At 33.8% G+C, this 16,161-nt stretch overlaps 1 protein-coding gene across 6 annotated transcripts in view; it reads right to left on the reverse strand.

The window, feature by feature from the left end:
* Positions 1-16,161, reverse strand: part of MKLN1 (muskelin 1) — a 375,358-nt gene that overhangs the window by 150,463 nt on the left and 208,734 nt on the right. For all 6 annotated transcript variants that reach the window (XM_073238456.1, XM_073238453.1, XM_073238452.1 and 3 more), the window contains one exon: positions 14,963-15,032. In XM_073238456.1, the coding sequence (XP_073094557.1) occupies positions 14,963-15,032 (70 nt within the window). The remainder of the gene's footprint in view (positions 1-14,962; positions 15,033-16,161) is intronic.

The raw sequence follows: 16,161 nt of genomic DNA on the forward strand, positions 1-16,161 counted from the left end.
AATAGTGAAAGAACACAGATCAGTGTTTGCCCAGAGATGGGGAATGGAGGTGGATCAGAGGGGTTAAAAGGGGACATGAGAAACTTTTGGGGTAACAGATATGTTTAATATTTTAAGTGTGGTGATATTTCCATGGATATACACATATGTTAAAATGTATCAAATTTAATTATTTAAAAAATCATACAAGTTGGTATTAAGAAAATGAAAAAGCAAGCCCAGATTGAGAGAAAATATTTGCAATGCATAACTAAGAACTTAAATCCAGAATACAGGAACAATTCTTTCAATTCAGTAGTAAAAAAAGGAAACAACGTCATTTTTTAAATAAGTAAAAGAATTCACAAAAAGATAAATTAACATCCAATAAACAAATGGGAAAATGTGCTTAATATCATTAGTCATCATAGAATCATAAATCAAAACCACTTCATAATTAATTTAATCATAAATTAAAACAATAATCACTAAAACTTAATGTGTGTTAATACCAAATTTTGGTAATGCTGTGGAATAACTAGCAGTCTGATAATTTCACATAAATATATCCCTATCTTATGATGTAGCAATTCTACCTCTAGATAGTTACAAAAAAATAAACATGTATTTTTAAATCTTCAAAAAATTTTATATAAGCTTTATTCATAATCACCAAAAACTGATCAGATAAAATACCATTTTAAAAAATTCATAAATTTACTGGTATCCTAGTTCCCCAATAGAAAACTACACTAAAATGCATATCTTTTCTCAAATCTCCATCCTCATTTTGCAAGTAACTTATTCCTATAATACCTTTGTTATAGTCATCAAACAAAGAATAACCTGAATGTATCACAAAAGCTAAAACACACACACACACACCAACTATATTATATAATCACTAAGCCCCTGCCTTAGCCTATGCAAAAAGTCGAATGCTTGTTAAACAGTTTTAACTGTCCTCTCTGGCCCCAAAAAGCAAAGACTATCACCTAATATCATACTTTTATTTAACCTGCCTGTAAGGAACTTAAAATTGTAGACAAGTTAAGGTCTAATCTTTCTTAATGCAACTACAAAAATATCTGTAACTACCTGTACCTTTCAACCAACCCTAGGGATTCACCAGTCACCTTTAAAGATATATTTTCCATGGCAGAATCAGTAACTCCAAAGACATATTTGATGAAGGAGAAGGGTGAAATTACTGTTTTAAAGTATTTATGTGGCTACATTTACTCCCTATCAGCACAGATGATTCAGAATTAAAAGCAGTGTTTTCTCATTAGGTCTTAAAATATTTGCTCCCTATCACAATGAAAGTGGCCTTAATTTTCATCATTTATATAAATTAGAAATACTAATTAAAAATAAGAATCAAAATAAAATTTTAAAAAGTGTAAGAATTAAATGTCAAAGAAATTAAAAATCACCTGAATTCCATCATCCTGATATAACCACCACCACCATTTTGATGATAATTCAATTTAACTCTCTATGCAAACACAGAGATACATACTTTACCTAAGTGGAATATCATATGTGTTGTTTTTTAATTGGAGTCTCTTTTTAAAATAATTGTTTACTCTCTTTTTTTCTTCCCTCCTTTCTTAACCAATTCTAACAACCAGATGTGTGTCCTTTAATATCTTTATTGGGCTCATTGCAACAAATACAAATATACATACATACATAGTGGTGAGGGAGAATCATTACTCAGTCAACAACAGTCAAATCTTAACTGTAGATGCTTCTCTTGCTTTACTCATTTTACAGTAGAAATTCCTCCAAGTTAACTGGTATAAAAAAGCCAGTTCATTTTATTTAAATGGTTGGCAACATTCCATGAAAAATGTGTTCTAGCTCTCCCCTGTAGATGGGTATTCTTTTTAATTGCTGTGTTAAATATTTGTGTGTATCTAACATTTTTACATAGTTATGCTTTTCTTTCTAAGATGCAGTCTTGGGAAGAACCAACAAAACAAATGTACTCTCCATATCAACAGCCTTTGCCAGATATTTCAAAAAGACAGTAGCAACTGGGATTTTCAAATTCACATTCCTGAATGTATAGTACCCTTCTCCCCAAATCCCTGCAGCTATGGGTGGGTGTTACCATTCTTTTAAATGTCTCTATAGGCTAGACATTTAAAACAATCTATAGGCTAAAAAAAGAAAACTATAAAACATTGGCATGATATGAGGAAGAAATATCTGAAGGTACAGAACACCTGAGTGAACAGAAGCAAATTCTGGTGGAAAGTATATGCTCACTTGAAGAGGAGCCAGGAAGCTATTCTAGCACCAAAGCTTTTAATACAGGGCTAAATGCACTCTTACAGCACACAGAGTAGCAGCAGAGCAGTCATGGGAAACCCCACCATGTTTCTGGCCTAGGAACCAGAAAAGTGAAGCTGTGAAACCATGAAAGTTGGAGAGAGTAGCTGTATTACTCAAGGTTCTCCACAGAAACAGAATAGGATATAGAGAGATATAAGATGAGATTTATTATGGAAATTGGCTCACACAATTATGTACGTTGAGAAGTCCCAAGATATGGCATCTCCAGCTGGAGAACAAGGAAAGTGAATATTCCAACCACAGGTAAGCCTTCAGATAACTGAGTCCTGGCTGATACTTTATTTACAACCTCAGGAAGACCAGGGGCCAGAATCACCCAGATAAGCCCCCCTCAGATTCCTGACACTCAGTAACAGTGTGAAATAATAAATGCTTGTAGTTTTTAGCTGCTAAGTTTTAAGGAAGTTTGTTACACAGCAACAGATAACCAATACAGCAGCCAGGGCCAAAAGAAACATTAACAGTTCCATTTTAATTAAGTATTTATATTGTGACAACTTGCAGCTTTTTGAAAAAACAATAAACATAAATTAAAAGAAAATTATTTGTATTTCATCCTTAAATATACTTACTAATATGATTTATGTGTCCGTTGGACACTGCAATTCCTCAAATATTTCTATTAGAATGAAATTTACCACTTACATTTACATTTCCTGAAACACATTTATTTTCTATGTGATACCTGCTTTTAATCACAGCAAACATAAAAATCCCAGGTTTGCAAAGACATGACACCTTCAAAAGGGAAATACAGAAATTAATAAGAAGAATGCCAGTAAGTACTTCTCCTATCAAAAGGAAAAACAGTTGATGTTACCTAGTAATAGAGTAATACTTCCATTATCTACCATCTTCAGAAAATGACTTTTCCAGATAATACAAAACACAAAATTTAGAAATCTAGAAATAAAATACTTAAGAATACATTATACCCCTAAAATAATATTTTTATGGATGAAGAAACACAATCCTAGAGACACCTCTGTCTAACCCTAAATCACAAAAAGTCAATGGCAGATTCTTTACAACAATATGTAAAAGAGACATAGTCATATAAAGCATTAAGAGAGACTATAAAAGCAAGAATTTCTCCTACATCTTCTTATCGGAAATAATACCCAAAGAGTCACATGAGAAAATCAAGGTAATATTCATTTTCTGAATTCGGTTACTTTTTAGCAAAAGGCTTAAAAATTTATATGATCTTACACTTTTCAAAGTGCTTTCAGAGTTAATTTTCACCACCCTGACAACTAACACAGAGTCAAAAGCTACCGAAATCTTCTGCCAAGATTACTGAAATAGCACTTCTCAGCTCTTAATATTTTACATTACTTATTTTGTGTATTTTTTCCCTTTTCTCTGGAAATGAGCTCCATGAGGGAAGAAATTTTAGTCCTCTCTTCTGATTAAACCTTTCTAGTTTTCTTCAGTGTATTCCAAACATCTACAACAGAAGCTAACATACAGTAGCCACTAAGTATGTATATACTCAATTGAAAGAATGAAAACTACAAGACAAAAGGTGAGAAGGTATGGTAGGCATAGTAATTCTAAGATGGCCACCAAAATTCCAAGACCCTGGTGTACAGTCTTCCAACTGGTGTACAGATATTCCAACACTGATCTAGGTGTTGCTGGGAAGGGATTAGACAGTTGCAACTAAGGTTCCAAACCGGTTCACTTTATTTAAAACAGATTATCTGGGTGGGCCTGACCTAATCATATGAGTCTTTTAAATCTGAGTCTAGAGGTCAGGAACGAGTCAGAAATTCAAAGCACAAGAAAAACTCAATGTCCCATTACAGGCTTGAAAATGAAGGGGACCAAGTGGCAAGAAATGTGGGCAGTCTCTAGGAGCTAAGGGTAGCTATTAGCTGACAGTCAGTAAGAAAACAAGGACCTCAGTCCTATAACCACAAGAAACTCAATTCTGACAACAAAAATAAGCTTTACACTCATTTTCTCCAGTCACCAGATGAGAATTAAGCAAATACCTGGATTTTAGCCTTGTGATACCCTGAGTAAAGAACACCATCAAGGCACGTGTGGGGAAAATAGAATTTTCTGACCAGCATTCAAACCTGGCCTTAACAGTACCCACTGTGTACATTAAGAGCGTGTTTGCACATTTATGGGATGTTTACCAGTGACAGAGCTTCTGATCAGTTATGCAAGGACTGGCCCAGGGTCCTTGCATAGGAAACACCTATGCAGGAGTAGACAGGAAACACCTATTCTCTTCTCTGCCTGTGTTCCTGGTATGTAATTGGTCAGGTGCTCACCAGTCAACAGGGACCTGTCCACAGAGTTTCTCCTAATGTGAAAAGGGGGTCATGAGAGTGGCTGGAGGGAGAGAGCTTGGGCAAGAGAGGTTCTGACCAGTGTGAGTGAGGAGAGACTGAGTCAAGAGAATAAATCCATTAATTCATAACTTCTTGCCGTTGCCTTAATTTGGTCTCATCAATTTCACAGAAAACTTGCCCCAGGCGGGGAACCCCTTCTCCAGAAGCTACACCATGCTAGTCTTACGACCTGCAGAGCTGTGAGTTCTATAAGCTAATACATTTGTAACTTGTTATGCATCAGTAAAAAAATAATATAGAGGGAACCTCCGCAATGTGGACAATGTTAAAATTACATCACATAAGGCTTTAAGATCAAACTCATTAAAATGAGAATAGAAGTATCAATCAGAACCAGTATTCAATGAAACTGCATAATGATTAGCCTACTGGCTGAATTTTAAAATATTAAGGATAAAAATTTCACTTGGGGCTCTTTTTGGCAAAAGTTCAATAGATAGGGAAATACGGACAAGAATCAAAACCCACTGTTACCTTTATTTATTCTAGAAAATACTCAAGGGAAATTGAGCAAGATATGCAATACAATATAAGCTACTGTTAGTGAAAAGCAGAAGTAAAAGTTAATTCTCAGGTTTACTCTGTACCTTATGGTAGAAAGGGTTTTCCTAGAGAAAATGAGTTCTATGCACCCCCCACACACCCCAACATGAGCTACAGAGAGAAGTGTTTAGGGAACACTCACTCTGGGATGCCATCATAAAACAGACCATATATCTTAGCACCCAGGCACATATATATAGCACCAGGCACACATTTCCTCATACTGGGAAATGAAAGGAGTGGCTGAGAGGCTTTGAGTTTGATTTCTACCTTTCTCTAGATCACCACCATCAATTTCTTTACCTGCTTAAAATGTATATACTAAAAATAATTAAAATTTCTTAAAAAAAAAGTATTTGTGAACGTAACATAGTACATCCTAATAACAGTGATACATCAGATCTGTACTGTCTAATAAATAGCCACTATCCACGTGGGGCTATTTAAATTAATTAAAACTAAATCAAATTAAAATTTGCATTCCTCAGTTGCACTAATTTCATTACTAATGCTCAATAGCCACCTGTGGCTAGCAGCTAGCATATTATACAGGGAGATTAGAATACTTTCATTACTGCATAAAGTTTTTTTTTAATATAAAATCCTATATTGCTTTCAAGCATACAACACAGTGGTTCAACAGTTACCCATATTATTAAATACTCACCCCCACTAGTAGAGTTAGTGTACGTCAACATAGGAAGATGTCAAAGGATCATTAACTATATTCTCCATGCTGTACTATTATCCCCATGACAAACATACATAATGACTGAGGAATTTTGTGCCCTTTTATCTCCCTCACACTCTACACCCACTCCTCCCAACCCCTCCCCCATGGTAACACCCACTCCTTTCTCAGTGTCTATGGTCTATGCTGTTCTGTTCATTCTGTTTCACTTTGTATTTATATTCCACAAAAAAATGAAATATGGTATTTGCTTTTTTCCACCTGGCTTATTTCACTGAACATAATACCCTCTAGCTATATCCATGCTGCTGCAAAAGAAGGAATTTCTTTTCTTCTTATGGCTGAATAATATTCTACTGTGTATATGAACCACATTTTCTTTATCCATTCATCTCTTGAAGGATACTTTGACTGCCTCCATATCTTGGCTATTGTAAAATATCACAGTGATAAAGCTAAAGGTATATGTATCTTTTTACACTGGAGACTTTGTTTTCTTCAGGTCAATTCCTAGAAGTGGAATTATTGGGTCAAATGGTATTTCTATATTTTGTTTTTTGAGGAACCTCCATTCTGCTTTTCACAGTGGTTGCACCAAATGACATTCCCACCAACAGTGTAGGAGGGTTCCTACTTACCACATCCTCGTCAACACTTGTTATTTCTTGTGTTTTGGATAGTGGCCATCCTGAATGGTGTGAAGGTTTTAATCTGCATTTCCTTGATTATTAGTGATGTGGAGCATCTTTCCATGTGCCTGTTGGGCATTTGTATTTCTTCATTGGAAAAGTATCTGTTCAGATCCTCTGCCCATTTTTTAATCAGGTTATTTGATTTTGGGGTGTTGAGGTGTACGAGTACTTTATCTATTTTGGATGTTCACCCCTTATCAGATAAATTGTTTAGAAATATATTCTCCCATACTTTAGAGTGCTTTTTTGATCTATTGATGGTGTCCTTTGGTGTACACAAGGTTTTTAGTTTGATGTAGTCCCACTTGTTCATTTTTTATTTTGCTTCCCTTGCCAAGGAGTACGTCCAGGAAAAAATCGCTCATGTTTATTACAATGTTGTACCTAACTCCTTTCATGTACCCAAACACGATTATAATGCATGTGTGTGTGGGGGGGGTTGTGAATGGGGGATGGTCTTCCCACATACAAAACACCAAGAAATTTTTTTTTTTTTTTGAGAGAGCATCTCTCATATTTATTGATCAAATGGTTGTTAACAACAATAAAATTCTGTATAGGGGGGTCAATGTTCAATGTACAATCATTAATCCATCTCAAGCCTAATTCTCGTCAGTCTCCAATCTTCTGAAGCATAATGAACAAGTTCTTACATGATGAACGAATTCTTAGATAGTGAATAAATTCTTACATGGTGAACAGTACAAGGGCATTCATCACAGAAACTTTCGGTTTTGATCACGCATTATGAACTATAAACAATCAGGTCAGATATGAATATTCATTTGATTTTTATACTTGATTTATATGTGGATCCCACATTTCTCCCTTTATTATTATTATTATTTTTATTTTTAATAAAATGCTGAAGTGGTAGGTAGATGCAAGATAAAGGTAGAAAACATAGTTTAGTGCTGTAACAGGGCAAATGTAGATGATCAGGTGTGTGCCTATGGACTAAGTATTAATCAAAGCTAGAAAAGGGCAGCAAAACATCCACGGATGCAGAAGATTTCTCTCAAAACAGGGGGGGTGAGGTTCTGAGCCTCACCTCTGCTGATCCCCAATTAACACCAAGAAATTTTTTAACACCAGCACAGTGTCCTAGAACTCAATTCTGACTCTATCCCAAGGTTAAGAGCTACATTCTACATGACTGACCTCTACCCTGCACTTCTGATGCCAGTTGCAAGCCCAAGTCTGTTACCTGTGCTTCTGACCTACAGGCTATAGATTGTAAAGGTTCTAATGACCTCCTCTTTAGGTTTGACTAATTTGCAAGAGTGGCTCAAATAACTCAGTAGAACACATTTATCAGTTTAATATAGGATACAATAGCCAGATAAACAGATACATAGGACAAGGTCCCCCAAAATGGAGGTTTGATCCTTGTGAAGCTGGAGATCTGGCTTCGTGGCACATGGAGGCATTCTGGTTTCCCAAGCACAGAAGTTGTCTCCGACTGAGAAGCATTCCCTATGTATATCAGAGCACTTTTTACAATAGCCAAGAAGTGGAAGCAACCTAAGTGTCCATCAGTAGAGGAATGGATAAAGAAGATGTGGTACCTATACACAATGGAATATTATTCAGCCATAAGAAGAAAACAAATCCTACCACTTACTTACAACAACATGGATGGAGATAGAGGATATTATGCTCAGTGAAATAAGCCAGGTGGAGAAAAGACAAGTACCAAATGATTCCACTCATCTGTGGAGCATAAGAACAAAGCAAACAGCAGCAGACTCACAGAATCCAAGAATGGACTAACAGTTACCAAAGGGAAAGGGACTGGGGATGGTGGATGGGAAGGGAGGAATAAGAGGATTAAGGGGCATTATGATTAGCACACATAATCTACGGGGGGGGGGGGCACGGGGAAGGCAATATAGGACAGAGAAGACAAGTAGTGACTCTATAGCATCTTACTATGATGAAGGACAGTGACTGTAATGGGGTATGTGGTGGGGACTTGATAATAGGGTGAATCTAATAACCACAATATTGCTCAGGTGATTGTATATTAATGATACCATAATCAATCAATCAGTCGATGAATACTGCTCTTCCTGCTTTGTTTCCCTATTGTTTGCATGAAATACCTTGTTTCATCCCTTCATTTTTAATCTGTATGTCTTTAGATCTCAAAAGAGCTTCCTGTAGGCAGCATATAGATGCGTCTTGTTTCTTTATCCATCTGCCACTCTGTCTTTTGATTGGTACATTCAGTCCATTTACACTTATGGCAATTATCAAAGGTATGTATTTACTACCATTTTATTATTTTGTTTGTTCTTAGAGCTCCTCTCTATTCCTCTCTTCCTTCTCTTGTCATTTGATGGTTTTCTTTATTGTTGTGGTTGGATTTCTGTATTCTAATTTTTTTGTGTATCTGTTACAGGCTTTAAGTTTGTGATTACCAAAGGTTGAAGGATAGCTTCCTAACTACTTAACAGTCTTTATATTAAGTTGTTGATTGCTCTATTTCAAACACAATCTAAAAGTACTTTTTTCTTCTTCCTTCTCCTCCAAATGTATTAGATGTCATAATCTGCACAAAGACTTTTTTGTGTATCTCTTGATTGATTTTGTGTACAGTTAGTTTTGCTACTTTTGTTTTAATTTTGTATTTGGTGGTAATTATTTGGTCTACTACTTTTACTGTGAGTTTAATTTCACTGGTGAAAACTATTTACCCTTAGGAACATTTCCACCTACAGCAGTTCCTTTAACATATCCTCTAATGCTGGTTTTGTTATAAATTCTTTGAGCCTTTGTTTATGTGGAAATTATTTAATCCCTGCTTCAAATTTAAATGATAAACTTGCTGGCTAGAGGATTCCTGGCTGAAGTTCCTTCTGTTTCAGTACATTTAATATTTCATTTCACTCCCTTCTGGTCTGTAAAGTTCCTTCTGCGAAGTCTACTACAGAAAGTTTACTAGACAATTTTACCTTAAAGACTACTAAAATATAGAGTATTATCTATCTTTAAAATAAAGATACTAAATGCTACACTTTTGTTTTTCTATTCATTATATAGATTATTCTGTCTTCTCCCATCAGTTGATAGCTTGCTGTTAATGTGCCTATCTTTTACAGCTATGCCCCCCCATGCACTAAGTTACTTCCAGCTGCTGAAACCTGAGGAAACAGCTAACCTAAAATAGTAACATTATAAAGAAAGTATATTTGAGGAAAGGCCGTCAGCACCTAAAATTTCATTACAAGGATTTTGAGTTTTCAGAGGTCCTCTTTTCCTCTCTTTCTGATTCTCAAACATGTTCAAGAGATGGTGAATGATCGTTAGTTATCATACAGTGTCTCCTCATTGTTTGTGGATTCTACATTTGTGAATTTACCTACCAAAATTTATTTGCAACAAAACCAATACTTTGCATGTATTTTCCAATAGTACAAAATACCATATGGTTACAGGAAGAACCCAGAATTGTTAAGAACAACAAATATGGAGGGATACAGACAATTCCCATACTAATTACATGGTAATATTCCATGAAATAGTTTCTCCTTATCCAAATTTACAATAATAGAATTAATTTATATATACCGAGTAACCTCTTAAGTGCTTTGAAATAAGGTCAGGTAGTAGTTTATTATCAGAACTAAAAAAGTTAATTTTTTATGTTATTTTAATATTATTGGCAATAATTATTTTCTCAGAAATTTATTCCAATAATACTGCCAGTTTACATAAAGCATAGTACATTTTAGGGAGTGTTTTCACATACTTCCTTTTAATCCTCATAATTACAATTTGGAATTTTGGTTATTGTAGTTTTCACTTGTATTTTGGCTTTTTTTTTTTACAGTTTCTTTTCCTACCAAAATTTTCAATATTGATTTTCAACTTTTTTTAACACAGTAAGGGTATTATTTTAAAACCTATTACCTATGATTTCATTTTCTGTAAGTCCTGTGGTTTTATGGGGGGTTTTTGGTAGATATCAAATATGGAAAACTAAAAATGACTAGATGCCTAGGATATTAGCTTCCTCTAGAAGAGGTGTATCTGCTACACATACCTACTACACGTTCAGCTTCTCAATATCTTAGCCATTTCTTTAGAAATAAACATGTCTGTGGAAAAGTGTTTTCCCTCTCTGAGTTCCTATATGCTCCTGAATCTTGGCCCCATCACTCTTCTCCATCTTATCAATATACTACACCTTCAAAAACTTTAATTTCATCCTCCTAGGTAGGAGGGTTGGTCAAATTAATTTTCATTAAAGAAATTTTATCTGATTCTTCTTGAAATGTATAAGGTTTAAGTTTCCTATTCTCTATATATATCTTTTATTTCTTTAAAAATGGTATGAAAAATTCACTTCCAATTATGTTAGGTTAGTTGCAGATTTGTCCCACTTTATTCTTTCCTTCACGATCTCCAGTGAAACAACTGTAGCCCTCAAATCATTCTTTCCAAATGTTTATTGTATCATTTTTTCTCTAGCTGCCTTGAATATTTTTTCTTTTTACCTTTAGATACCTACAGTTGATTTCAATGTGTATAGGAATGGGTTTGTTTGAGTTTATCCTGAGATTCACAGGGCTTTTTGATTCTATAAATTTATTTTCTGTCAACAAATTTGGAAAATATTCTGCCATTGTTTTTTCTAATTTTCTTTTGGTCCCAATTATTCCCTCCTTTATTTTGGTGGCTTCAATTACATGCAAGTTATATCTTTGGTTTTTGTTTCATAGACGCCTGCCTGAGCCTCTGTTATTTTTTTAATGTTTTTCCTTATGCTCTTCATGCTGGACAATTGTAAACTATTTTAAATTTACAGACTCTCTTCACTACTGTCTCTATTCTGCTATGTCTCAATATTTTTTTTTTGTAATTTCAGATACTGCATTTTTTTAGTTCTAAAAGATGTCTTATTTGCCTCTTTTTACAGTTTCCACTTTTCTGCAGATAATACTACACATTTATTTATTGCAAGTATACTTCCTTTACCTCAGGGAGCACAGTTACAATGTCTGTTTCAAAATCTCTCTGAAAACTTCAACATCTAAGTCATCTGTGGTTGGTATTTGCTGGTTAATTTTACTTTGAAAATTGGTCACATTTTCCTGGTTCTTTGTATGCTGAAAATTTTGGATTGTATCCTGAACATTGTGAGTGTTAAATTGTGTTGACTCTGCATCCTGTTATTCTTATCTGGAAAATATCAATGTTTTTGTTTTTGTGGGCAATCACTTGGTTACATCAGACTGTGTGCTCTCTCTTGCCTCTACAGGGAGTGGTTCTAAAGTACGGGACTAGTTCGTCTCTGTTTTCAGCATGTGTAGTTCAAAAATTAAACTGAGACTTGTGTGGATGCTGAAAATAAAAAAAAAAAAAATGGTATGAAATTATTTTAATTTCAGTATCTTTTTATATTTTTAATTTTTGAATCTAAAGTTTTCTGCAGGTTTCTGTGATCTACTGTTTTGCCTAATTCTTACTTAAGGCAACTTATCTCCTTGTATATTTGGTTATCTTTGAGTATGTACTTCTCTTGAATAATGATTTATGGAGACTACCTGAGGCCTAGGGAGAAGGTAGCTATCTCCAGAGAGGATCTGCAATTTGCTTCTCCTAAGAACATTAAGAATACTATATATCCAAAATCACTTTAAACTATAATCATACCGTGAGGTTTCCTGAAGAGCCAAGTATTGAGAATATGAGTGCCAAATATGAATCTTTAGAGATCAATACATGGCTAAAACCTCTCAGGGATGGTTTTTCTTCTTCATTTTCCTCTCCTCTACTGAGCAACACAAGTCTCCTCATAGTTCCCCCAGAAGTGGGGATTGGTTTATTTTATACTTATCCTGAGAATGAATCAATTTAGGGTCCCAACTTTTCATAAACTTTATGTATGCATATTTTTAAAATTCAGCCTTTTTAGGAATTTTCAGAACAAGGGTTGGAAATAAATATTACAGATGTAGCTTGCAACCACTAGAAATGCAAGACTACTTGCTACATATCTATACATTAAAATTATATTCATTCCATCCCACATGACAATTTCTTAGAAAACTAAGTAAAAACTGAAATTATTTTCAATTATATTTTTTCTGCTAAGACTGCTATTCTTTGAAATTAGCCACATGGAATCCCAGTTACATTTGGGTTGTAATCACAATGATGAAAAACATATGTTATTCATTTCCATAATAAATTAATCTTTCCCAATCACAAAAACTTTGGGCAACCTACTCTAGGACTTACCACACTGAATATTAATTGATTCAGGGTATTTCTTGACTCATCAAGAGGAAAGACAATAGTTTAGTCACCACTATGTTCCCAGTACCTACGCTGGCACATCGTGGGTACTTACTAAATTTTTGAAAGAATGAATAAGCAAGCAAATAAGTAAAAAGACATTAAATTCTACTGCCTTCAAAATACTTCCCAATAACAAATAAAGAGGTTATTAGTTTCAGTTTAACAGAAAAAATAAATAAATAAATATATATATATATATAATTTACTAGTAAGAAAAATTTTAATTGAATAATAAAATAACAAAAACACACCAAATTTGAGGGCTCAAATTAAGTAAAATGAAAAAGTGAATAATAAAAACATAATTAAGAACATAATGTATTCAATTTCAATGTGCACTTAGGGAATGGGGGCCACCAAGAATACATACACAATGTAAACCTATCAACATATGCAAAGAAACTTGAATGTAAACAAGAAAAAGTAAATTAAAATTATAGTGAGTTACAATGAAAGACTCACCTGAAACAAATCAGGCTACAGAAGTGACAGGGAGAATCAACACACAGCAGCATTCATACACTGCCAGCGAGAGTACAAATAACACAGCCACTTTGTAAAATAAGTTTTACATTACTTGATAAAAGTTGATCACGCACATACCCTATGACCTAACAATTCTACTCTAAGTTATACCCTGAAGAAACTCTTGTACAGTTATCAAGAGAAAGTGTACTAAAATGGTCAGAGCAGCCTATTAATAAAAGCAAAATGCTATAAAAAACCCAGAGACTGCAATATAAATACATCTTGATGGCCCATACATTCTAATACTATACAGTACTGAAAATCAGCAAACTATTTATACTCCGCACTATTAATAAACATCATGTTAAGCAAAATAAAGTGAGTCAAGATTTATAATGAGTGATTAAATTTCTATTATATTTATATAGTCAAAGTCAGACAAAACTTAAGTAATAGGATATTTATAAACACATACACATAAAAAACCATGAGAAAATACTTAACAAAACATGATATAATAGTAGAGTAGAGTTAGAAGACATATACAAAATGGGGCTCATAGGAGGCTTCAAAAGGTTGTGGTCATTTTCCATCTCTAAAGATGGTTGGAAAGTATATAGGTATTTGTTTTATTTTTCTTTATGCTACATATGCATATATATATATATATATACACATATATATATAGACACACACAAACACACACACATAAAGTACATATTATGAATATATATCAATATATATATATATACACACACACACACATTTGGGCATATATTTTACAATGACATTTAAACAGTAGGTGATGCAAAAAAGTGTTGATAGTAAAACCAGTATGAAAGGAAAAATAAGTAGAGACTAAGTTTCCAAGAATTAGTTTCATTTACCCATCTGCTTTACCCATCAGCATTAATTTCCTTAATGATATGATATACTAAGGTTAATGCTGAAAGTGTATAACTGAAAGAATGATTATTTTAAAATTCAAATGACCTCAGACACCACCTGTCAAGGAAAGAATTTAATTTGTCATCCTAATATCATCTATATATACTACTTTAGTAAAATAATACACATTAAGTTAATTTTCCCTAAAAGGGAAATAGAGTCACTGAGTGAAAGTTCAATTTACTAACATTTCCTTAAACAATTACATCATGGCTTCAGTTTAAGGACATAGTCACAATCTCTGCTCAGATCAGTTACTTCCCAGAACAGTAACAGCAACTTAACCAGTTCTTTTCATTAGCATTTTCTTCAAAAAGTATCAAGAAACTTAGTTGTGCAACATTAGTATTTTAGAAAAAAATACTTACTAGATTTTAAAGGTTCCAGTAGATAGAAATTAAAAGTCTATGGTTCCTCAAATCCCATACTGTGTATACCTATAAATAAAAATTCTTCCAAAATTTAAGCAAAAAAAGAGGAACTAAAAATTTACCTCACAATTTCAAAGACTGAATAAACTATTAATGAATTTCAGATAATTGATGTCAATTAAATGCCTATTTAAATTTTAACTAAATGGTAGCTACACATAATCTTACCTGGGGAGGATAGTTGCTCTCTGAAGACCACCTTGATGATTGGTCATTTGGTTTATCCACTAAAATGTTCCTGAAATAAAGAAAAGGAAATTATACCAATTAATTAAAACAGTAAGTAAACATGAATAGGCAAAAAGGAATAATCTACCAAATACTGAAATTATCATAGTTATATAATGTTTGGAACTTGAATGAGAAGGAAGTACGAAACAAAATAAGAAACAGAAAAACTATGTATGATTTAAAAAATCTGATAAAGGTAGTATTTTAAGCAATGGAAAAAAGCAAGAAAAAATAGTGTTTTACTTCACATCAAGTAACAAAGTGAACTGTATATATATTTAGGAACTTAAGGTAAAACAAAGCAATAAAATAATAAAATACTGTATATATAATGTATTATATATAATACATGTATCTAGTGTATGCATATAATCAATCTTTGGATCAAGAAGTCTTTTAAGCATAGTGTCAAAAGCAGAACTGTGAGTGAAAAAGGAAACTGGTATAAGTAACTTTGGAAGATGGTGCTTTCATTGGAAACTATAAGGCTAAAGATTAATGGAACCATACCTAAAAACTGTACTTTGTTTGGCAAACTTGTTTTTCACAGGGATATGGGTTATTTCTCAAAACTACTATGTGTATACTGGAGTTGAACAAATAAGCAAGTGAATGTTAGATAGTGGGAATTAAGTTAGATGGTGCATCTCATTTTGGAGTGGGAATAAGCAAAGGGAAAGAGGTTAGAATGAACCTTGCAGTACTGCATTAGAGTCACAGACATCAGTGTGAACTCATGGTTAGCTTAATACTGATATGGATACACAGATACAAGAGAAATTATAGATATGCATTGTGTGTATAATACACACACACACACACACACACACAAATAGTATTTCCTAGCTCTATTCACTAAGAGGGACTAGAAGTAGGATGCCCCAGCAGCAGTGAGCACACCCAGCACCCAGATATTGGTTTCTACAAGCCAATTCTAGGGGAAATGGCCAGTTCTAGGGCTAGATAAGGGAATTCAGAATATATGCTAGGGCATCTTGTAGCACAAAAAAAAAGGGGGGGGCATGACAAAGGAACACAGAGGAGTCAACATGCAAAAATCAAAGAATAAATGGCCAAAGTTGAAATAATTTAAACAAAATAAATAATGTAGTATGTTTGAAACCCAAACAATAAAA

Source organism: Manis javanica, chromosome 6 (assembly GCF_040802235.1).
Source record: "Manis javanica isolate MJ-LG chromosome 6, MJ_LKY, whole genome shotgun sequence".
In the NCBI taxonomy this organism is placed as follows: Eukaryota; Metazoa; Chordata; class Mammalia; order Pholidota; family Manidae; genus Manis; species Manis javanica.